Genomic DNA, 23,267 nt, shown 5'->3' on the forward strand with positions numbered 1-23,267 from the left:
CTATAGGAGCCCCTTGAAAATGAAACGCTACAACTCAAGGGGCTATCCTTCAATAAATTGCTAACTTGATGAAAATACAAGGCTTAATATTTATTGCATATTTAAATAGGCAAACTCAATTCTGAATGGCATTCTACACACACCTCCAAAGACACAAGAACACATAAAAACCCACACCTGTGTCAACTTCCATTCTGTCATCACTGCTGGGGTTGGAAGCCTCAAATGGATCTCTCTTCACATCCTCCTCCTCGGAATCTGTACTCTCTTCACTGTCAGTGCTGCCTGAATTCCTGATGCATACAGAAAAAGACATATTAGGCCAATACCTCTTCTGTCTCCACAGTGAATGGATCTTTATCCATGTTGTGTCCTCTGAATTTGAGATCTTTTTACAATTTGTCATGCCTGCATTTTTGAATGAGAACACTGAAATAGTTTAGTTTTTAGTGGTGTGTTCACATTTGTCTCTGTGTACAATAAACAGATGTTTCATTCATTTTTAATAATTCTCTCCATTGCATGCACTGCTTTATCGCCAGTCAAACATTGTAGTCTGACCAATTCAAGGATTGTTAGACTTAATTTCAGTAATTAGGGAGCAAAGTATTCTAGTATTGATGCCAACTTCTGTTGAAACGGGTAAGTTGCAGTTTCTATTTACTATCCAATGTACCATTGGGATGACTGGAGGTCCCAGTATAAGGCATTATTAAAAGGTTATTTTGTTTTCTTTGGAAAAGGGAAATAGTGGTGGGATTTCATGGACCTGGGACGTCTCTGTGCCTCAGGTGCAAAGGTGACATTTTTTTCATCCCAGATGTCTTCCTCATCTGAACCAGCATCTTCAAACTGCTGGATCTTCTCCTTACAGCGCGCTTCAAACAAAGCTACGTTTGCCTGAAAGACAGAGGGCAATTATATTTAGACTAAAATCTACTGAACATGCTACTACACAGTAAGGCTGTAGTCCATACAACCACCTTTAAACAGCTTCAGAAAAGACTATATAAGCTCTTAATTCTTAACGTAGGCCATGTCCATACTGACCTAATCTTTGGATACCATAATGTAATAGCTTTAGAAAAGTTTCAAAAAGGGCGGCTTGTATGAAGTGCAAAGCATGACTTTTTAGATCCACCTTTTCTGACAAGACCACAAAGGATTATATAGCATTATTAACAGAGGGAAATTAAGATATTGTTAGAAAAGCATCTGTTTTGCTCTAAGCTTTGGTTCAAATATATCTGCAGTACCATGCTATCACCAGTGCCATAACTGCTCACTAAATTGGCAATTGTTTGCTTGTATCTTTAACTCTTATTTTCTCCCATCCTTCTTTTGAATATAATAAACACTGGCTTGAAAATCAATTTCACAAGCAATGATTCAAAAACTTCCTAAACATAAGTGGGTAATCTCTGTAGTAGTTTTCCCCTCACAAAACTAGTAATATTAAGATGAGAACACCTTTTCTTTTTCTAGTGTAATTTTCATATCCACTTATTATGAACCAAACATAACATCAAAATACTTACACTTTCATTCGTACTCAGTGAAAAGTTGATGTCTGATATTCTATCAAAGGGAATACTGTAATGGCAAAGAGAAAAGTTTAGTTTAGATGGGGGCCATGGCATTCAAAAAAAAAAAAAAAGCTTTCCCAGCAGTATCCAGTTCCCATTCAAAACTGAATTACTGGCAGTATTTGGAAATTCAATCCACACAACCCAGCTCCATACAAAATATGATAGCACCCTACAAATAACAAAAAGGAAACACACAACTACAGTCAAAGTAAACCCAGGACTTCTGAATGATCCTAAACATTTTTATCTTCACATTACTATACACAGTGCATTTCAAATTTGTCTAACAAAAAGGAAGAGCGATCATAGATGGGCTCATGACAATTTGTGCCCACCCAACCAGTGCTGAAGAAACATCTCCTTTATTATATAAGATGTTAAAACTAAGAGACTGGTGGCAAGCAGAGACAGGCTTCACTTCCAAGTGTCATAAAATTAAAGTTCTGTCTTAAGGACTTAAAATGCAACTGAATTGATTTTGGTTTGATACATGTAATTTATGTGACCAGGAATTTTCAAGGTCCTTTTTATCCATTGCTGGGCAATAATTCAATATCATCATTTATCTTCTTTTGATGTTATTGCATTGGGATGAAATCTGGATATTGTCATATTGTGACACATAATTCTATTGTCTAAATACTCATTATGAGATTCTGTTACCTAAAATCTCTAACAAAATGAAGTCTTAAATATTTTACGTACTATTACTTGAAAACCTGTTTTGGTTTGACGTTAAACTTTACATTACCAAGCGGTTCAATATCATATCAATATCAGTTAGATATGTACTATTTGTACCCTACTACTATTATTATTACTGGGGCGTTTGCTTGCATCCAAATGTGCGGAGTTGTTGCACCTTATTAATAATAATAAAAATAAAATAATAATAAACGTTATTTATATAGCTCTTTTCTTAATGTTACAAAGTACTTTACAAAAGAAATAAAACCAAACCAGGCATAAATGAGAATAAGACTTAAGAACATGAGCACAGAGGTAAAGACAATAAATGAACAAGACCTAATATATAGGAATAAAAACAGAACAAATAAATAAACATTTCTCATAGCTTTCATAAACAGAAAAGTGTTAAGAAGAGATTTAAAAGAAGCTAGAGACTTAGTGTGTCTGAGTTCAGTGGGCAGAGAGCTCCATAGTGTGGGGGCTCTAACAGCAAAAGCCCAATCACCCTTTGTCACAAACTGTGACCTGGGAATAACCTGGAGGGCTCCATCTGCGGATCTTAAAGGTCGAGAGGGTGCATACCAGGTCAATAAGTCAGAGATATATTTAAGAGCAAGACCGTTTAAGGCATTAAAAGTGAGCAACAAAATTTTAAAATCAATTTGAAATCTAACAGGGAGGCAAGTGTAGGGAGGCAAACACAGGGGTACACGTGTTCATGCCTCTTTGTCCCGGTGAGTTGAGTAGCGGCATTTTGTACCAACTGGAGATGTAAGAGGGAGCCCTGGCTGGTACCCAAGTAAAATGCATTGCAATAATCAAGCCGAGAAAAGATAAAAGCATGTACAACTGTTTGTAGATCAGCAATTGATAAAAATTACCTAATTTTAGAGTTTATCTTGAGCTGGAAGAAACACGAGTGAACAAAATTTTTAACTTGATTATCAGAACAGAGATTAGCCTCAAATCTTACCCCTAGATTCCTAGCAGCCCACTTAATACTATTTGACAGACCACCAAGATTAATACCAAAAAGCCTGATGGAATTTGGGGGACCGAACAGAATGATGTCAGACATCATCATTAAATTTAAGAAAATGTTGGGACATCCAGGATTTGATATCAGAGAGGCAAGTTGTGAGATTTGCTAGGCTGCTAAGATTCTGTGGGTTTTAGTGTCATGTATAACTGAGTGTTGTCAGCATAAAAATAGTAAAACACATGATTCTGAATAGCCTGACCAAGACGCATGTATATAGAAAAAAGAAGAGAGCCAAGAACTTAGCCTTGAGGGACACCACAACTCAACTTAGCAATAGAGGAAGTAGAGCTACCTAGAATGACAGAAAAAGTTCTGTTGTGGAGGTATCGGCCTGATAAACAGAGCCAAGCTGATGAATGAAGAAAATGAAAGAGGGAAGGTTGGATGAAGTGGGGATGGTGAATCAGGAAGTGCGGCGGATTAGCAAGGAGGAAGTAAGGGCAGCTATGAAGAGGATGAAGAGTGGAAAGGCAGTTGGTCCTGATGACATACCTGTGGAGGCATGGAAATGTTTAGGAGAGATTGCAGTAGAGTTTTTAACTAGATTGTTTAACAAAATCTTGGAAAGTGAGGGGATGCCTGGGGAGTGGAGAAGAAGCATACTGGCTCCGATTTTCAAGAATAAGGGTGATGCACGGAACTGTAGCAACTACAGAGGTATAAAGTTAATCAGCCACAGCATAAAGATATGGAAAAGAGTAATAGAAGCTATCCAAAGGAGTTGAATCAAGTGCAACTGGACTTGGTATATATCCGTGAAGACGTTTTGCCTCTTATCCAAGAGGCTAAGTTAAGAGGAGAGGTGACGATTAGTGAGCAGCAGTATGGTTTTATGCCACGAAAGAGCACGAGAGATGCAATGTTTGCTTTGAGAATGTTGATTGACAAGTATAGAGAAGGCCAGAAGGAGTTACATTGTGTCTTTGTGGATTTAGAGAAAGCATATGACAGGGTGCTGAGAGAGGAGGTGTGGTATTGTATGAGGAAGTCGGGAGTTGCAGAGAAGTATGTAGGAGTGGTGCAGGATATGTATGAAGGAAGTGTAACAATGGTCAAGTGTGCGGTTGGAATGTCAGATGGGTTCAAGGTGGAGGTCAGATTACATCAAGGATCGGCTCTGAGCCCTTTCTTGTTTGCAATGACAATAGACAGGTTGACGGATGAGATCAGGCAGGAGTCTCTATGGACTATGATGTTTGTGGATGACAATGTGATCTGTAGCGAGAGTAGGGTGCAGGTTGAGGAGAGACTGGAGAGGTGGAGGTATGCACTGGAGAGAAGAGGAATGAAAGTCAGTAGGCGCAAGATAGAATACCTATGCATGAATGAGAGGGAGGACAGTGGAATGGTGAGGATGCAAGGAGTAGAGGTGACGAAGGCATACGAGTTTAAATACTTGGGGTCCAAAGTAACGGGGAGTGCAGAAGAAAGGGGAAGAAGAGAGCGCAGGCAGGGTGGAGTGAGTGGAGATGAGAGTCAGGAGTGATCTGCAACAGGAGAGTACCAGCAAGAGTTAAAGGGAAGGTTTACAAGATGTTTGTGAGACCAGCTATGTTATATGGTTTGGAGACAGTGGCACTGACAAGACAGGTGGTGGAGCTGGAGGTGGCAGAGTTGAAGATGCTAAGATTTTCATTGGGAATGAAGGAGGAGGACAGGATCAAGAATGATTACATTAGAGGGACAGCTCAGGTTGGACAGTTTGGAGACAAAGCAAGACAGGCAAGATGGAGACGGCTTGGACATGTGTGGAAGAGAGATGCTGGGTATATTGGGAGAAGGATGCTGAATATGAAGCTGCCAAGGAAGAGGAAAAGAGGAAGGCCAAAGAGGAGGTTTATGGATGTGGTGAGGGAGGACATGCAGGTGGCTGGTGTGACAGAGGAAGATGTAGAGGACAGGAAGAGATAGAAACGGGTGATCAGCTGTGACGACCCCCAACGGCAGCAGCCGAAAGTAGTAGTCGAAGTAGGCAGAAATATCTTTGTTGGGTCGACACGTGGTTTATGCACCACATTTTTCTGCCCTGGAATGAAACACCTATGGAGCGGCCAGTTCTTTTTAATGTAATGTGACTCTTTAGCACAGCTATCTCATTCACAAAGGAAACAACAGTACTTTGTATATCTGAGCTGCATTCCTAGTAGCAGTGCCAATACTTTTAGATCACCACAGATGTTCCAGTCATAATTGTTGTACTGTACATGTTTCAACAACAGTTCTATGATAGTGTAGGTTTCTTTCATGTATACTACATAGCCAATGGATACTGAAGGGTGGACATTGCTATTGTTTAACAGGACAGCTTTCAGGCTTAACTTTGACAAATTTATAAAAAGACGCCATTGTTGTGGGTCATGCACACAACCCAAAGCCATGAACAACCCATCAATGTCAGTGTAGAAACAGAGGTTGTCAACCTGCATAAAGAAGTTTGTCAAATGTTTTTGACTGTTCCCAAAGACAGAAATTTTTGTACCTGGTGACAGCAAACCCCATCCTTGTAATCTTGAGCAAAGTAGTTTTGCTTTAGCTTTTGACTAATCTAACTCCCCGACCAGGTCATTTAACTCTGGCTGCGTTATTAGATGAGGATAATCAGGCATAAAGGTTCAACATCTGGATCAGTGTCATTTTCCACATCTGGTACATGCATTGTGGCATCTTCATCTGTCTAATCTAGGCTCCATGTATCTGATGGCTTCAGTACCAGCGAACCGTCATCATGTGGCACTGGTCTCATGGCTGAAGGCAGATTGGGGTATTCAATAGATTTCTTATTTTTAGTAGAGAAGCCAGATATATTGGTCACACAGAAGTAACAGTCCATCACGTGATCCTTATGTTCTTGCCATTTCATTGGGACTGCAAATGGCATTGGCTTCCGAGTACCCACCGAGCCAAGCTCTCATGTTGACTGCACATGTTGCACAACAAATGTGAGGAGCCCAAGGTTTCTCTTGATCACCAATTTTTCACCTGAAGTAGAGCTCATAGCCTTTCTTAATATGTGCAGTCATGGTTCGTCTTTGGGCCTTAAGTGTATACTCGCCACAGATGTACCAGAATGTATCGCAGCTGTTGCAACATTGACCAGACATTTCTGCTGCATTAAATCTTCCTGAAGAAAATAAATCCTATTGTTAAGTATACTCACTATGCTATTGCCTGAAGAACATGTGCATCAACAGGCATCCAAACAGCATCTGTAAATGTGAGCAGCTTTTATAGCCTGTCTGCCAGCATCTAACCTGACTAAGCATGCCCAGGCATGCCGAAGACAACATCTGCATAATACCTACACTGAGTGCATGCTTGGACTGACCATAACAGGTTGCTTTGTAGGCAATATACTAGCAGACTTAAAATATGACGGGAAATCACAAAAATAGGTTATATCTACAAAACGATATGTGATAAGAAATTTTTTAAGGTGATTTTCACGATCAGCAGCCCAAAAAAATCTATACAATACACCCAAAAGTGTTCAGGAAGCAAAATCTTCATTGTCCAGTGAAAGGAATCAAACACTTCAGTTTGTCATCTATTTTTTGTTTCCACCTTACTAAATTTGCACCAAATAACCTCTAGGCTTCCACTACCAATACTATTGATACCAAAAACCAACCACATCTCATCTTAATCTTTTGTTAGTTACTGCCTACTTTGAAAGAAATACCCTGTTTAATTTAAGCTTTGGTGTGTATCAGCTTTATTTTACAGCCTCTACCAGCCAGCACCCCCCCCTTTTTTTCTCCCCAATTGTATTAGGCCAATTACCCCACTCTTCCAAGCCGTCTCGGTCGCTGCTACAAACCCCTCTGCTGAACCGGGGAGGGCTGCAGACTACCACATGCCTCCTCCGATACATGTGGAGTCCCCATCCAGTTCTTTTCACCTGACAGTGAGGAGTTTCATCAGAAGGACATAGCTTGTGGGAGGATCACGCTATCCCCCTTCCCCCTGAACAGGTGCCCCGACCGACCTGAGGAGGCGCTAGTGCAGCGACCAGGACATATACCCACATCCAGCTTCCCACCCGCAGACACGGCCAATTGTGTCTGTAGGGACACCCGACCAAGCCGGAGGTAACACGGGGATTCGAACCGGCGATCCCCATGGTGATAGGCAATGGAATAGACCGCTATGCCACCCAGATGCTTCACCAGCCAGGTTTTAACACTTCACACACCCAACCTGCAATACCCTCTTAAAGGGGACGTTACTCGCTCTAGTGTTACAGTTTATGAAGTTTGTGGAATGTAGAAACAATTTACAAAAATAATTTTCAAAACCAATGCAAAACATCCAAAGAAATGCTGGAATGTATTCCCAAATAAGCATTGGTCTCTATAAACCCTGAATACTTAATTACTCAGAATGCTATGTGCTAGTGTCTTCTCTTTCCCTTGCGAATCGAGGCAGCACTTCGAAAAAACTGCAGCTATCGTTATAAATACTCTAAACTTTAAATTCACAACTGCTTTACAAGAAAAGTACTAGTGTAACTAAGACCCAATATCAACTAACATCAACCAGATAAAAGTACACACATCCCCAGTAGAAGTTTGAGGAAGCCCCCCCCCCAAAAAAAATATGGCAACGGCTTATTCTAAACTTGTCCTTTAGTACCAACTGAAATTACCTGAGTGATGTCACTGAGGTAATTTTCTCACTCTAAGCTGCTCACCGAAGAGACAGGAGGTTTTTTTTTAAAAATTTCTTCCCATCCTATGTAATACTCCATAGTGATCCTGATGTGTAAAGTTGGGTAACTTCCCCTTTAAGGTTAAAACCGTCAGTGTGTGTTTGCCCCCCCCCCGCCAAGATAGTATTTTTTATTTTGTTAGCTTTGACTTTGTGAAAATTTGTAATGCAAAGCTGTATTGCCTTGTTTTATTTGTTGGTGCTACTTGAGCCACACCTCCAGACTTTATAGTAGACTGTAACCTCGTTTACACTTGTTTTAAAATGTGTATTTTTGCGATCGGATTACAAGTGGACAGCGTTAAATACAAGTGTAAACGACCACTAAAACATTTTGTGACCTGGTTACTAAAACCACTTGCTGAGGTGGTCTGGGACACATCTGACTACATATCTTTTGCAGTGTAAACGCTAATGTGTCCTGATGCGTCCCCGATAAGGACGTAATAGAAAATCTTCTTCGGAGTAACAAAATCTGATCACAAGTGGTCAGCAGGACGCATTTGGAGATGCATGATAGACACAGGTGTAAATCGCAATGTGTCTCACTGTCCACTTGTGAGCCGATCACTCAAAACGCAGATTAAAACCAAGTGTAAACAGGGTCGATGATACACATCCAGACCAAGGATCGAGTTGTTAGTATTAAAGAAAAGGGACAGTGAACCAAAAACACTAGATGTTCCACTTTGCATGTCATGATATGAGCAGGCAGATATAGTAGAGCAGCCAGATAAAGTATACAATTAAGCTACTTTTCCATACACGTGCTGGCTTGGCATGACTCGTGCATCAGACCAGTGCAGCTTGGATTTGCATTTCCATTACAACAGGGCTACCCACTCGAAGGTATCTTTAACTGATGACGCAGCACCCTCTTGATTTTGACTGGAAAGCACTTGCTGCTCAAGTAAGACTAACCCCTAATCCACAAAAATGACTATAAATTTCAGGACAATAAATAAATAAATTTTCTTTCAAAATTTGGGTAAAATTATCTCTAATAACTACAAAGTGGAATGCATGAGGTTTTAGGAAATTAATCACACTTTTTTTTTGCTGTGTGTTTGGCACTTTGTCCCTTTATTGTTACACAGTAATAGAAACAAAGTACAATCATGCAGAATGAGTACTTACTCAACGACATCGTCCTGATCAGCAAACTCTTCGTCATTGAAGCCAAACTGCTCAATAAAATTGGACGTAATTTGTTGCATCTGATAATCAGAAAAGGCCTGGCAAAGCCCAGGACCAACGATAATGATATAGTCTTGGCTCTACACGGAATGTCAGGTATTTGCAATACATTAAATAGCAATTATACATTTTTTTTAAATTGTACATGTAGGATTGATAGGTTAGTTCAAAATAATTAAAATCACAAGAAAGCAATAGGTTGTTTGCATATGACATCACAAACTACAGATGGAGGGCAGGAAGTGACAAACTTTCGAAATGCCTATGTTTTGCATCATTAACTGAGAAACCACAAGAAGTTTTTATTGCGTACCAAAAGTTGATGTTCATGAGGGGGGGGGGGGGGAATGCAAGAAATTGACCGAAAACACCGGAAAAAATGGCTTGCGAACCGTTGTCTGCAGTCAGGAGGAGCGGAGTCAGATAATGCGCGTGCGCAGTGATCACTTCGTCAAAAAAAAAAAAATCACTCTTCATAACATAAGGATCATGTCCAACATATCTTACTTTCTATTTATACCTTTCTCTCATAATATCGTCTAAACTAGCACAGTTCGGGCTAAACTAGCTCCATCTTGTCCATTCTGCTTTTCACTTCCTGCCCTCCATCTGAACCTCTTGCGTCATCAGAATCACGTGACTGCAAACAAGCTATAGCAATTAGATGCAAAAACAATTTAACATAGTTGTAAAACCTCTAATGTCTTGATACATGCTCAATAATCCAGCTAAGAAAATCAAAGAAGGTTGAATCAGTTCATCTGGATACAACATTTATTGACAAATACATTTCATAACTCAACTCAAAGTGACGTCTTTAGTCTAAACTGATTCCAGGTATCCCCGCCCATTATAAACAATACAGTGCCCAACGACCAGTTTCATATGCAAATATGGGTGTGACCATTGATCATGTGTACTATTCACAGAGGATTAGGGATCGTTGCAATCATGGCGACAGATGATAACGACCGAAACCAACAACCAGTTTCATGATCAAATATGGGTGTGCCCATTAACTAAAGTTTTGATGGCCATGTGTACCATTCACAGAGGGTTGAGGAATAGTTGCAATCACAGCATTGTAAGATGGCGACAGATGTACTCTTAGCGCCCCCCCCCCCCCCCGGTTCAGGGACGGTCGTTCCCTCTTAACATAGATGGCCTCTTTGACTCTCCGTTCAAACCATCGTCTGAACAGAGGTCTGAACAGAGATCCCAAAACACCCTGTGCCAGAAGTTGGTCCACCCCAAGAATCAGGTCCCCCAGCACAAACAGAGCAATATAGTGTACGCTGTTAAGTGCCAAGAGGATTGCAGTGACTTGTACATTATGGAAACTAAACAAGACGCTGACCAAAAGAATGGCACAACACAGGAGGGCTTAAACGTCAGGCCAGGACTCCGCAGTCTACACCCACCTACAGGCCAGTGGCCACATTTTAGGGATGAGGATCTGCACATCCTTGATAGGGAGGCACGATAGTTTGAACAGGGAGTCAAAGAGGCCATCTATGTCAAGAGGGAATGACTATCCCTGAACCGGGGGGTGGGGGGGGGTAAGAGTACATCTGTCGCCATCTTACAATGTTGTGATTGCAACTATAACCTAACTATAACCTAAACCCTCTGTGAATGGTACACTTGGCCATCAAAACTAGTTAATGGGCACACTCATATTTGATCATGAAATTGGTCGCTGGTTTCGGTCATAATACATCTGTCGCCATGTTACAATGCTGTGATTGCAACAATCCCTAATCCTCTGTGAATTGTACACATGATCAATTGTCACACCCATAGTTGCATATGAAATTGGTCGTTGGTTTCGGTCGTTAGGCACTGTATTGTACTGTACTGTTTATAAGGGGTGGGGATACCTGCAGTCACTTTAGACTGAAGATGTCATTTAGTTGAGTGATGAAACCTATCTGTCAATAAACGTTGTATCCAGATGAACTGATTTAATCTTCTTTGATAAAAACTCTAATGTAGCTGTACAGCACTAGAAAACAAACTTAAGGTCAATACAATATATTCAATGTAGAGATGTTGGCATAGACTAAGACCTTGGCCTATGGTCAAAGTAGAGAAAGCAAAGGAGAACTAACTGAAGGTCAGGTTCAATGAAGATCGTATGGAAGATGTCTTTCTAAATGTCAATACAAAACTTGCATTTAGAGACGTGAAAGAAGTTTTTTTTTAATTGTCAGGGGGTTTTATATTTTGGCGTTCTTGCAAATTTTTCTGCAAGTATATGGCTGTTTTACAAGTATGCATTAAGTAGAACAGATGAATATTTTTAACTGTGTTCTGTAAGGTTTCCTTGAGTGCTCTGAAAGGAACCCACAAATTAAATGTATTATTATTATTAATTTATGAGATATTCACTGAATAAAGATAAAGTTCTAACAAATTCATCATTAAACAAACAGGTTACATTAGTTTATAATCTCTTATCTAAATGATGGAAAGTGTTTCTAGATTTGCAAAGTTACAGTGTGGCTGCAGGCCTGCATGATATCTGTATGTCTTACCTGCTGTAAAGAGGAGTCTTGGTGAAAGCCACTGTCTTTAAAATCCACCTCATCGTCACTAGATGAGTGGATGTGGTGTGTGTTTACCTAGAGAATGAGATGAGCAGGAATCACTTGATAGGAATGATCTTACTTTCTCTTAAACCAAGACATCATCTTGACATAATTTTTATGGGGACTATTGCCCTCAATGAAGATGGGTAAAAAAAACAAAACGAAAAAACAATTAAATTGACCTGATTAAGACCTAAGAGTTAACCAGGTCTTTTGTTAGTTGAGATATACATGTTTGTAAAGTGAATTATTGTGTTACATGTTTGAATTGTGGCTTTTGAAAACCAGAACAGATGTTTGTTTTTGTGGCTTTTTTTGTAGTGTATAGACTTACACTAACACTAACACACACGAGCACACTCGCAATGTTAATGGAACTCTTAATGAAGTTTTCCAAAGGAATTGAAACAAATGCAACTGGACTTGGTATATATCCGTTTCAATTCCCTTGGATAACCATGACCTGGATGAATGAGAACATTCACAGACTTAATGAAGTTTCAATATTTTTACAAGTATTGAAAATTGTTTCTGTATTGTGTGGCTAGTCAAGCTTGTGCACCATAGGTTGTCTATTGATGCAGAATTCAACAGTGTTGTAGGCCATCTTCTCCTGAATCGTCAATATGCTGTGGTGGAGAAGCTTGCATGTACTTACTAATGATCCCAAGAGCTATACTGTCCAGAGCTTGGCTCCTGGTAGGGTCACCAAAGGTGGATAGGTCAAGAGGGAGGTTCCAGTTGAAGCGCAATCCAACAAAGACCTCAACAGCAGAATTGGCAGAAAATGTCTTCAGGTCACAATGGCAGTGAAGGCAGAAGAAGGCTGCAACAGAGGGTGGTCACCAATTGTCTTGGTTTTCCATGCCATTGGACTCTGGCCACCTCCTGCCAAGGACCATGTGGTAGCTGCAGGCACACCAGCCTCTCCACATAAAAAAAGCTGTTACGCGCAGGTGTCATCCTGCAAGGGAATCAACCCCTAAACATCCTGGGTCAAAGCTCTGTGGTGATCAGGAAGAGGTGATGGTGACAGGACATTGAAGTCTGGAAGCCCTAGCCACAACTTGGAACAAAGGCGGTGGGTGTATCATCAGTCGCTAAGCCCTGGGACTGACACAGAGGGGCTTCTCGGGTGCTGCACCTATGACTAAGCAGCCTATTAAGGATCTGCTCACCCCGGTTGGGGAGGGGGCTAGAAAAGGTGCCCTAAACATAGTCTACCTCATACCTCCTGTCTGGACCACCGCATCCAAAGGGATCACCACCATGTGGTCAGAAACAGAAACTCGTATATTTCGGAGCCTGGAACATACAAGTCCTCATGGATAATCAACCCAGCAATTGACCTGAACGGCGTACTGTCATCATCGCTCCATAGCTGAGAAGATTCTGGATTTATATTGCCGCACTCTCTGAAACCTGATTGGCCAACCAAGGGCTGCTGAAAGAGGTGAAGGGTGGTTACACTTTCCCCCTAGAGAGGAAAAGCAGCTGATGAGCCAAGGATTCAGTGTGGGCTTTGCCATCAAAAACAGCCTCATTTGCCACCTTGCTGAGCTTCCTCTGGGCATCAATGAATTTCTGAAGACAATACGACTGGTGCTTGTAAATAACCAAAGCATCAACGTCATCAGTGCATATACTCCAACACTTGACTCACAACATCAGCAAATTTAAAACCTGGAGGCACCCTCATTCTATCATTTGGCACCTCATTGACTACATTATTGTCCATCAAAGAGACCGGCAAGAGGTACTTAACACTAGTGATGATTGGTGCAAATGACTGCTGGACTGACCACCGCCTTATCTGCTCCACTCTGTCCATCCATCTTCATTGGAAAAGAGGGGTGCAGAAAAAAAACAGAACTGCCCAAAGCTCAACCTTGAACAACTTACTGATACCTCCTCTCATCAACAGTTCCAGGCCATGCTCAGTACATCAATGCTTAAGCAGTATCCAGATGATATTGAAAGCCACTGGGATATGCTCAGGACTGCAATCACTAGCACCTGTAAAACCACTCTTGGACATAAGATGAAGAACCACCAAGATTGGTTTGATGAGAATGACCTCGAAATCCAACGTTTAATCAACATCAAGAGGCAAGCCTTTACCATCTGGCAGAATGACATCAACTGCCAAAATACACTAGCTTCCCATGCAAGAGCAAAGCCAGCCATCCAAAGCCAGGTCAGGGAATTGAAGAACCAGTGGTGGATGAAGAAGGCCCTCAAGATCCAACACCGTGCAGACTCTGGGGATACTACAGGCTTCGTTGATGCTACTAAAGCAATATATGGTCCCAGCCACCACCGCCTAACCCCTGTTCACTCCAAAGATGGGCACACACTGCTAACAGACAATGAGTCAATCAAAGAGAAGTGGAAAGAGCACTACCACGACCTTTTAAAATGGGACTCTAGCCCTGAGGATGCCCTCAAACTCCACCAACAACCCAAAGAGGAGAACATGGCAGCACCACCTAGTCTAAGGTAAGTCCAGGATGCCATTAGCAAGATGAAAACAAGGCTGCTGGTCCTGATGGAATACCGGCATAAGTACTGAGGGCAGGTGGACCTACACTCCTCAGACATATCCATTCCCTGCTACTTGAAATATAGGAAAAACAGGAAATCCTTGCGCAACTTAGGGACGCACTCATTGTCTCTGTCTTTAAGAAAGGGGACAAAGCTGAGTGCGAAAACTACCATGGCATTTCCCTGTTTTCCACCACAGGGAAAGCCCTGGCTAAGGTCTTGGCCAACAGACTCCTCCCAATATCAGAGGAAATTCTGCCAAAATCCCAGAGCGGTTTTCGTCTTAACAGAGGCACCATGGACATGATTTTTACCGCTAGCCAACTCCAAGAAAAAGCCCAGGAACAGAATCAACCATTATACATGGCCTTTATAGACTTAACCAAAGCTTTTGATTCTGTGACTCACCAGGGGTCTCATGTATCAATCGTTACTATGAGCAAATGTGTGCATACACACCCATGGAATTTTTTTAGGCAAAAATACGCTGCCCCAACAAATATATTAGTGTACTACTACTACATGGCAATATGTCTGTTAGAGTACTCAACAGTTATGGAGACAAGACAGTCATTCAAGGTCCACACAGGAGTTAAACAAGGCTGTGTCATTGTCCCAACTCTGTTCTCTGTCTTCAAAGCCACCATACTTCACCTCACAGGTCCCAATCTGCCTCAGGGAGTCAAAAATCATGTACAGAACTGATGGAAATCTTCTGAACAGTAACAGAGTCTGGACTAAAAGTAAAACCACCACCACATCTATCACTGAGCTGCAGTACGCAGATGACAACGCCTTAGTGTCCCTCATAGAAGAGAAACTACAAAGCATACTGGACACCTTTGCAAAGGCACACAAGCAGTTTTGCCTGGCCATTCACATAAAAAAAGACTCATATCCTCTACCAATCCCCACCCAACAGAAATATGCCTGCTCTGTCCCCGTCCATCTCTGTAGACAACACCAGACTCGAAAATGTGGAACAGTTCCCATATCTTGGCAGCCTTCTCTCCTCCAAAGTCCACATTGACATTGAAATACATCGTCGTCTCAGTTGTCCCAGCCGGGCCTTCTCAAGATTGAGCAAATGGGTTTTTGAAAACTGTGACCTTAAGGCCAGAACAAAAATCCTGGCGTACAAAGTGGCAGTGCTGCCCATCCTACTGTATGGGTCAGAAACCTGGACCACATATAACAGGCACCTGAAGGCAACTCGAAGCATACCAACAGCGATGCCTTAGGAAGATCCTTAAGATCAGCTGGGAGGATAAGTGCAACAACTTCAGTGTCCTTGAGGAGGCTAGAATGCCTACTATAACTGCCACCATTGCACAACATCAGCTGAGATGGACTGGTCATGTCTTCCACATGTCTGACTCTCATCTCCCAAAACAAGTCCTTTTATCTCAGCTCGTGACAGGATGCCGTGACACAGGAGGACAAAAGAAGCAATATTAAGATAACATCAAGGCCCACATCAAAAAGTTTGGCATTGACCTAACATCTTGGAACAAGCAGCAAAAAACAGGGAGGTCTGGAGACTGGCTGTCTGTGAGGGTGCTACAAACATGACCCCCACTGTGCTGCTGAAAACGAGCGCAGACTCAGAAAGGAGCAAGTTATCAGAAAGGCCCAAACCACATCCTCAACCACTTCTTCACACCCTTGCCCCAAAATATGCCACTCCAGGATCAGCCTCTACGCCCACATGAAGACCCACAGGGACCTAAAAGGAGGACAGTCATACTGGACCCTGAGTGGCCACCGATGATGTTGTGAATTCTAACGTTCTGAATAGACTTGAGTGTCGTCTTGGGCAACCCAAACTGTTAGGTGTGTTTTAACTTACCAAATCAACAGTGTTTCTCTTGTTTGTGTCAGCCAGCTGGCCAGAAATAAAGGCCTCCCATCTCTCTCTGTCCTCCTCTGGGAGTTCTGCAAGACAGATATACACATACAGAAAATAGTAGAGGATGAATCATTAGCGTTGCTTATGTTTAAGACATGCTAAACGTGTAACGCTTAACAATAAGACCCCAGGGTAGTGTACATATCAGTCCTAATGTTCTGTGGGTAACATCTTAATGTGGTGAATGTGCGAAGTACTTGCAGCAATTATGTAACATGGCTATAATGCTCTCCAGGGGTGTGCAGTGGGGCCACTAGTTGTATTTGAATTTGTTGCAGTACTACAATATGTGTAATTGTATCTATGTAGAAACCGGAAGTGGGCAGGGCTTAAACCAAAACTGACCTTGAACTAAGAGCCTATTTTAGATGCAAATCCTTTGCCATGGATATTGCCATGTCTTATCCTATTACTAAAATTAAAAGCTATAAAATGAATCAAATCAAAGCTGAACATTATAAGAAGTCTAAACACCTAGGTTTGAAAACTGTAACCTGAAATGTAAAATATGTATTTAGAACCCCACCACCACTGTCAACTTGGGAACACCGAACAAATAAACTTTTAAAGTTCTCATGGAACATTTAAAATATGCACACTGACACAACAACCACAATCCCCAGCCCCTAAATTTGGGAACTCCAATCTAGCAGACAAAAGAACACCAGTTACCTTAATCAGTTTAATGATTCAGAAACTTAACCTTATTGAATTTGCTTAAGTTTAACACTTCTATAAAACAAATAACAAGAAAGTTCTTGGGCAGACAATGGGAATCAGTGATTTGTTAGGCACAGTGACATGCACAGCTCATCCATGTTTGATGCTTGCTGCTGGACGGTGGACCTGGCTTGCAGTGCTCTCTCTCCCACTCACCGCGAATATGAGCTTGAGCCACGGCAAGCACAAGAAAGACTGCAGCCTCACTGAACAGTGGTGACTGTCTTTCTAGGGGAGCAGCTGATGTCAGCTCAAATACCAAACCAATCTGTGACTTTGATGCACTACTCACAACTTGGTTTGGCTGGCTCACATCACCAGCAATGGAACTGAATATTTTTCCTACTAATCAGAAGCATTTGTTATTCATTTTAAAGTTACTATTTGTGTGTTTCTGAAAGGAGTATTTTTATTCAGGCATATCTTTAATGCTCTCAGGCTTTGTACCCTATCCTAAAAAGACAAATAAAGGACAGCAGACCTAACTCAAAAGCGGCATAACTACAAGCAGTCCAGGAGCTTCCTCTAAATTATGCGAAGACTTTAATGAAGGAATTAAATACAGCTAATAGATGGCACAGGAAGAAAGCTGGCCAGTTAATTAATAAAGGCCTCCCCCTGGAAAAAATGGCAGCTTTCCTTAAACTAGAAGCAGACCTAGTGTACAAATGGTTTTCTGATTAGAAGGTTGGGATACCTAAAATGTGAATGTAATAAATTTCCTTGGCAGAATAGAAATCCGGTTGTACAGTGGGTCCCTGAGAACTAGTCTGAAAACCACTGACTTAAATGATCTAGTGTTAAGTGGCAGTAAAATGAAAAGAAACAGACAGTGTCCTGGCAGCTCAGCGAGATCGCCTATATCAAGTGGATTTGAGCCTGACTTCAGCATCCTGGTTTGGGTCAGACTCAGGACCTTTGCTATGTTTTTTTTTCTTGTCTTTATGCCCCGTTTCCTGTCTGTTTCCACTGTTCCATTCAGTGGGGGCTAAAAAAAAAAACAATGGCTAACGGGTAAAAAAAACAAAAACAAAAAACAAACCTGAATTTAAAAAAAAAAGTCAAAAATGAGGAGTGAAACAATACTGAGAAACCTAAAACTCCAGAGTACATACCAGAGATAAGCTGCTGTATCTGCGATCCATTAGGACCTTTGTCACAGTTATGAACTATAGAGTTAGCTATTCTGGTAAGATGACCCATGTAGCCTCGCCGACAACCACCTTCTGCCCTAAAAAAAGAAGAAAAAACACACACACACACACACACACACACACACACACACACACACACACACACACACACACACACACACACACACACACACACACACACACACACACACACACACACACATTTAGGACATTCTGCTTATTTCCATAACAGGAGGAGCTGAAAGTAGTAGTAGTCTAGGTAATGAATACTTCTACAACTGCAACCCAACCTAACATCAAGTCTAATCTTAACCATACATTTTTCAGTCCTTTTGACAAAATTTCAGCAAAGATCTTTACTTAAGGAGAACAACAAGGGATCAAACATACAAGCAGAACAGTCAATGCTCTTTTGTGTTCGGACGTAGTTGTACATATCCTGTTTCACCTCTTTAGATTGCAGAATAGTTGATATCCTGACAACAAAAGTAAACATTTTATTTTTGTTTATTCTTACTACTTCTTCATTTCTGATAGAACAGTGGAATACTCACTGCTCTCTCTCATTGGAGGTCCAGGCATCCACAATTCTCTGAAGAAACTGGCACTTTTGGAACAGCTGAGACAGAGGCAAACCTTTTTTTTTAGCAAAAATTTATCCTGTGGTACTTCTAATGGCAAGTGGTTAAAGAGAACAACAATTTCCAAGAATAATTTAATATAGACTTTTTTGTTAACCAGGCACTGTCCTTTCTGGTATAATATATATAATAATAAACAGTTGATGAATTCAAACAAAACAAGATCTGATTCTCTGTGGCAGTGAGGTTATAGTGCGGTAATCTGAGAGAACCACAACAACAAACATGAAAAGTGCAAATAGAATACATGATTCCTTCACTCATAAAGTACTGTTACATATAGTTTTTATATATGGGAAGGGGTCAAATCTATAACCCCAACGCAGAGATGGTGTACGCCAAGGCAGATATAGGCAACTAAGTACCATGGAGTGCCAAGAATATGCAGATTTTCTTTCTGGCTAATAAAAACTTCAGGCGATTTTACTGATATGCACATCTCAGGGCTCCAGGCTAACTTTTTACATTTTGCACTGGTGCACCTAACTTTTTCATTTAGGTGCACCCAAATTTTTTTTGCCACAGCTTTTGGTGCCGCGATAATGCATTTTATTTGTTACCTTTTTGTCAGTCCCCATACGCATTGGTGATTTCTTAACACATTATGACCTGATAATGTCATGTCTGGGCTGGGCCGGGGACAGGTGTAACGGGCACTACAACATTTTTCTTGATGAAAAAATAATCAAAAGTTCTCTGCATTTTGAATTACCAGTATGTTTTAAGGTTTTCATGTCCCTCAAGGAGGAGTACAGGGCACGGTCTCACACATACCTTATTCCCAACCGCATTCCACAAAGACCTGCCCTACTCTGCCTCATTGGTTAGATTGGTTAGGTTTAAGCATGAGGAGTGAGATGGTTAGGGTGATAATATCAGGGTCGCATCAATCATAGGCAGAGGAAGATGCAGTAGGATATCTTTGTAGAATGCGGGTAAGGAAAAAATAACGCCCGTACACACACATTAACACACGAGTCCTACTAAATTTCAGGTGCACTGGTGCGACCAATTAAAATGTTTAATTGTACTTGTTTAGTCGCACCCTGGAGCCCTGCATCTTACACCTGAGGACAAACTAATGTGTGAAATCACCTCAGGCCTGATGTATAAAACATTCTACACTAAAAAGATGCACATGAATAAAACAAGAAAACTGCACAAGTTTGAAAATGATCAAACTTATAAAAAAATACCAATGCCAAATCTTGTACTTGTTCTCTATAAATCCCAAAGCAACTTGACATGTGCACATGCCTAGTTAGTTACAACCTATTACCATCTAAAAGTAGGCATAAATGCATGCTGAAACACCCTTTTTGAATATTTAAATGCAGATTAGCCCTCGTTTCACAGAAAACTACCTTGTCACAGACTGTGAAAGAGAGATGGTAGCTGATGAGGTAGAGACCAGAAAAAAACATCTGGGTCAGTTGGAATATTCAACAAAAAGGGGATGTGTTGAGTGGCAAAATGTTGCAAAATAGGTAAATACAATCAGCTCTGAGCCCTGTAGTGTTAATGATTAAAGGAGTGATCAGACATTAAAATCGGGGCCAAAAAAGCATTGCTGTGCACTTGGCAAAGTGTAGCTGCCACTGGTGGAATTTACTCCATTTGACACAAAGGTAATCGCTATAATGGAGCAAACTATTATCAGTGCTGTTTTGTCAGCATGCAAAGGGGGACTCTGAGGCCAGGTTTACACTGCACATCTAATGGCCGCAGTGTGTAGCCTGCTGTCATTCTATGCCCATATTAGTAGATTAACTTGTTTATTGTTTGGCAGTAGAAAATGCGCCTATTCTGTGTCAAGTATAGTTTTGGGATAATATCTTTTAACAGTCGAGCAGTCTATACTTATGTCTTCTGTAATTGGCTGTTTATTACCTTATGAGCATCAATGTAAATTGACAGTAATTATAGAAATAATACAACGTCCAAACTCCTGTAAATTTTCACATTCCAAATGAAAATGTTTTGTCAAAACCATTTGTTGAAAATGGCATGTGCAGCAAAGCACATGAACTAACAAAGCAACACATTATGTGGACCATAAAGCAATATGACAGCCGTGTCAACAGGCATCATCAATGACCTTTTAGCCGTCTTGTCCATTCCACTATAAAACGTACATTATAAACGTTATCCACTTTATTGTTATCCACTATATTTCAATCCACTGAAATAAGTTAATCTATACGCCCATTTCACGCCGCGGCCATCTTGGATTAAAAAAAAAAAAACAAGCGGTGGGAACTTAGCCACGCCCCCTTCTTACTTAATTGAAAACACTGCTGGAAGCAACATGTCGTACTGCTGTGTACCATCCTAAATTCAACTGACACATTAAGATGCCATATGGCTAAATGTTAATTCCTCCTGCTATTATTGCAACAGACATTATGTACATGTAGGCCTACTGTATGCATTGAGCTGCAGAGGTTGCATGTACATTTAACGTTACTGTATGCATTGAGCTGCAGAGGCTGCACCATGTACAGCCCGTTAAATAATATTGGGGTGACCAGTTTCACTGTGACTAAAACATTAGAAGGGAGACAGAAGTTTGACGTTGAAAAATGTTTGCTCCTGTTTTTAGTCGCATTGGTGACTTAATAGCGGAAGAAGATGAAGAGGAACATGAAGAGGAACATGAGGGAGATAGGTGAGTTGTTACTGTCAGTACAATACAATTTTTCAAAACTGCATTGTTTAATATATATATACACTCACTGGCCACTTTATTAGGTACACCTTGCTAGTACTGGGTTGGACCCCCTTTTGCCTTCAGAACTGCCTTAATCCTTCGTGGCATAGATTCAACAAGGTACTGGAAACATTCCTCAGAGAGTTTGGTCCATATTGACATGATAGCATCACGCAGTTGCTGCAGATTTGTTGGCTGCACATCCATGATGCGAATCTCCCGGTCCACCACATCCCAAAGGTGCTCTATTGGATTGAGATCTGGTGACTGTGGAGGCCATTTGAGTACAGTGAACTCATTGTCATGTTCAAGAAACCAGTCTGAGATGATTCGAGCTTTATGACATGGCGCGTTATCCTGCTGGAAGTAGCCATCAGAAGATGGGAACACTGTGGTCATAAAGGGATGGACATGGACAGCAACAATAGTCAGGTAGGCTGTGGCATTGACATGATGCTCAATTGGTACTAAGGGGCCCAAAGTGTGCCAAGAAAATATCCCCCACACCATTACACCACCACCACCAGCCTGAACCGTTGATACAAGGCAGGATGGATCCATGCTTTCATGTTGTTGATGCCAAATTCTGACCCTACCATCCGAATGTCGCAGCAGAAATCGAGACTCATCAGACCAGGCAACGTTTTTCCAATCTTCTATTGTCCAATTTTGGTGAGCCTGTGCGAATTGTAGCCTCAGTTTCCTGTTCTTAGCTGACAGGAGTGGCACCCAGTGTGGTCTTCTGCTGCTGTAGCCCATCTGCCTCAAGGTTCGACGTGTTGTGCGTTCAGAGATGCTCTTCTGCATACCTCGGTTGTAATGAGTGGTTATTTGAGTTACTGTTGCCTTTCTGTCAGCTCGAACCAGTCTGGCCATTCTCCTCTGACCTCTGGCATCAACAAGGCATTTTCGCCCACAGAACTGCCGCTCACTGGATATTTTCTCTTTTTCGGGCCATTCTCTATAAACCCTAGAGATGGTTGTGTGTGAAAATCCCAGTAGATCAGCAGTTTCTGAAATACTCAGACCAGCCCGTCTGGCACCAACAACCATGCCACGTTCAAAGTCAATTAAATCACCTTTTTTCCCCATTCTGATGCTCGGTTTGAACTGCAGCAGATCGTCTTGACCATGTCTACATGCCTAAATGCATTGAGCTGCTGCCATGTGATTGGCTGATTAGAAATTTGCATTAACAAGCAGTTGGACAGGTGTGCCTAATAAAGTGGCCGGTGAGTGTATATATATATATATATATATTCACTAATCTTTCAATAGTGGATAGATCTGTTCTGACACATCATCTTGATAACAGGAAAATGTGTGGATTTATATTGCTTCCCACATGTATGACATATCCTCATGTGTCCAGTGAGGTTTGGGCGACTCTACCTGATCATGACTACGACGTGAAGCCGCTTTCTGTGGAAGACCAGCTTGACGCAGTAAAGAAACGCATCGCTTTCCTGGAGGACGAAAATAAAAAGCTGAAAAGTGAGCGTTTTGGTCTAGAACGCTTCCAGCGTGCGCCCAATCTGATCAGGTTTTACACTGGTTTTAAGGATTACCACACCCTCAAAGCACTCTTCCTAGCTTTACAGCCTACTGCAGAGTCCATGGTGCGATGGACTCAAATGCAAAGGAACAGCCATAACCTAGAACACATTTCTGTGTCTGGCTTCCATGCAGAGCATTTATTGCTGATTGATCAGTTTTTCCTGTTCTTGTGCCATGTGAGGCAGGGCTTTTTTGCTCTGGATTTATCTGTACGAT

General features: G+C 41.4%; 1 protein-coding gene across 6 annotated transcripts in view; it reads right to left on the bottom strand.

The window, feature by feature from the left end:
• Positions 1 to 23,267, bottom strand: part of ppp6r3 (protein phosphatase 6, regulatory subunit 3) — a 109,414-nt gene that overhangs the window by 24,054 nt on the left and 62,093 nt on the right. For 4 of the 6 annotated variants that reach the window (XM_056282739.1, XM_056282742.1, XM_056282743.1 and 1 more), the window contains exons 12-19: positions 18,698 to 18,762; positions 18,105 to 18,220; positions 16,210 to 16,295; positions 11,763 to 11,849; positions 9,166 to 9,263; positions 1,539 to 1,593; positions 770 to 900; positions 178 to 293 (exon numbers count right to left, since the gene is read on the bottom strand). In XM_056282739.1, coding sequence (XP_056138714.1) covers positions 178 to 293; positions 770 to 900; positions 1,539 to 1,593; positions 9,166 to 9,263; positions 11,763 to 11,849; positions 16,210 to 16,295; positions 18,105 to 18,220; positions 18,698 to 18,762 — 754 coding nt within the window. The remainder of the gene's footprint in view (positions 1 to 177; positions 294 to 769; positions 901 to 1,538; positions 1,594 to 9,165; positions 9,264 to 11,762; positions 11,850 to 16,209; positions 16,296 to 18,104; positions 18,221 to 18,697; positions 18,763 to 23,267) is intronic. The other 2 variants (XM_056282741.1, XM_056282740.1) reach the window with 2 other exon arrangements.

This window comes from Lampris incognitus, chromosome 6, assembly GCF_029633865.1.
Source record: "Lampris incognitus isolate fLamInc1 chromosome 6, fLamInc1.hap2, whole genome shotgun sequence".
Taxonomy (NCBI): domain Eukaryota; kingdom Metazoa; phylum Chordata; class Actinopteri; order Lampriformes; family Lampridae; genus Lampris; species Lampris incognitus.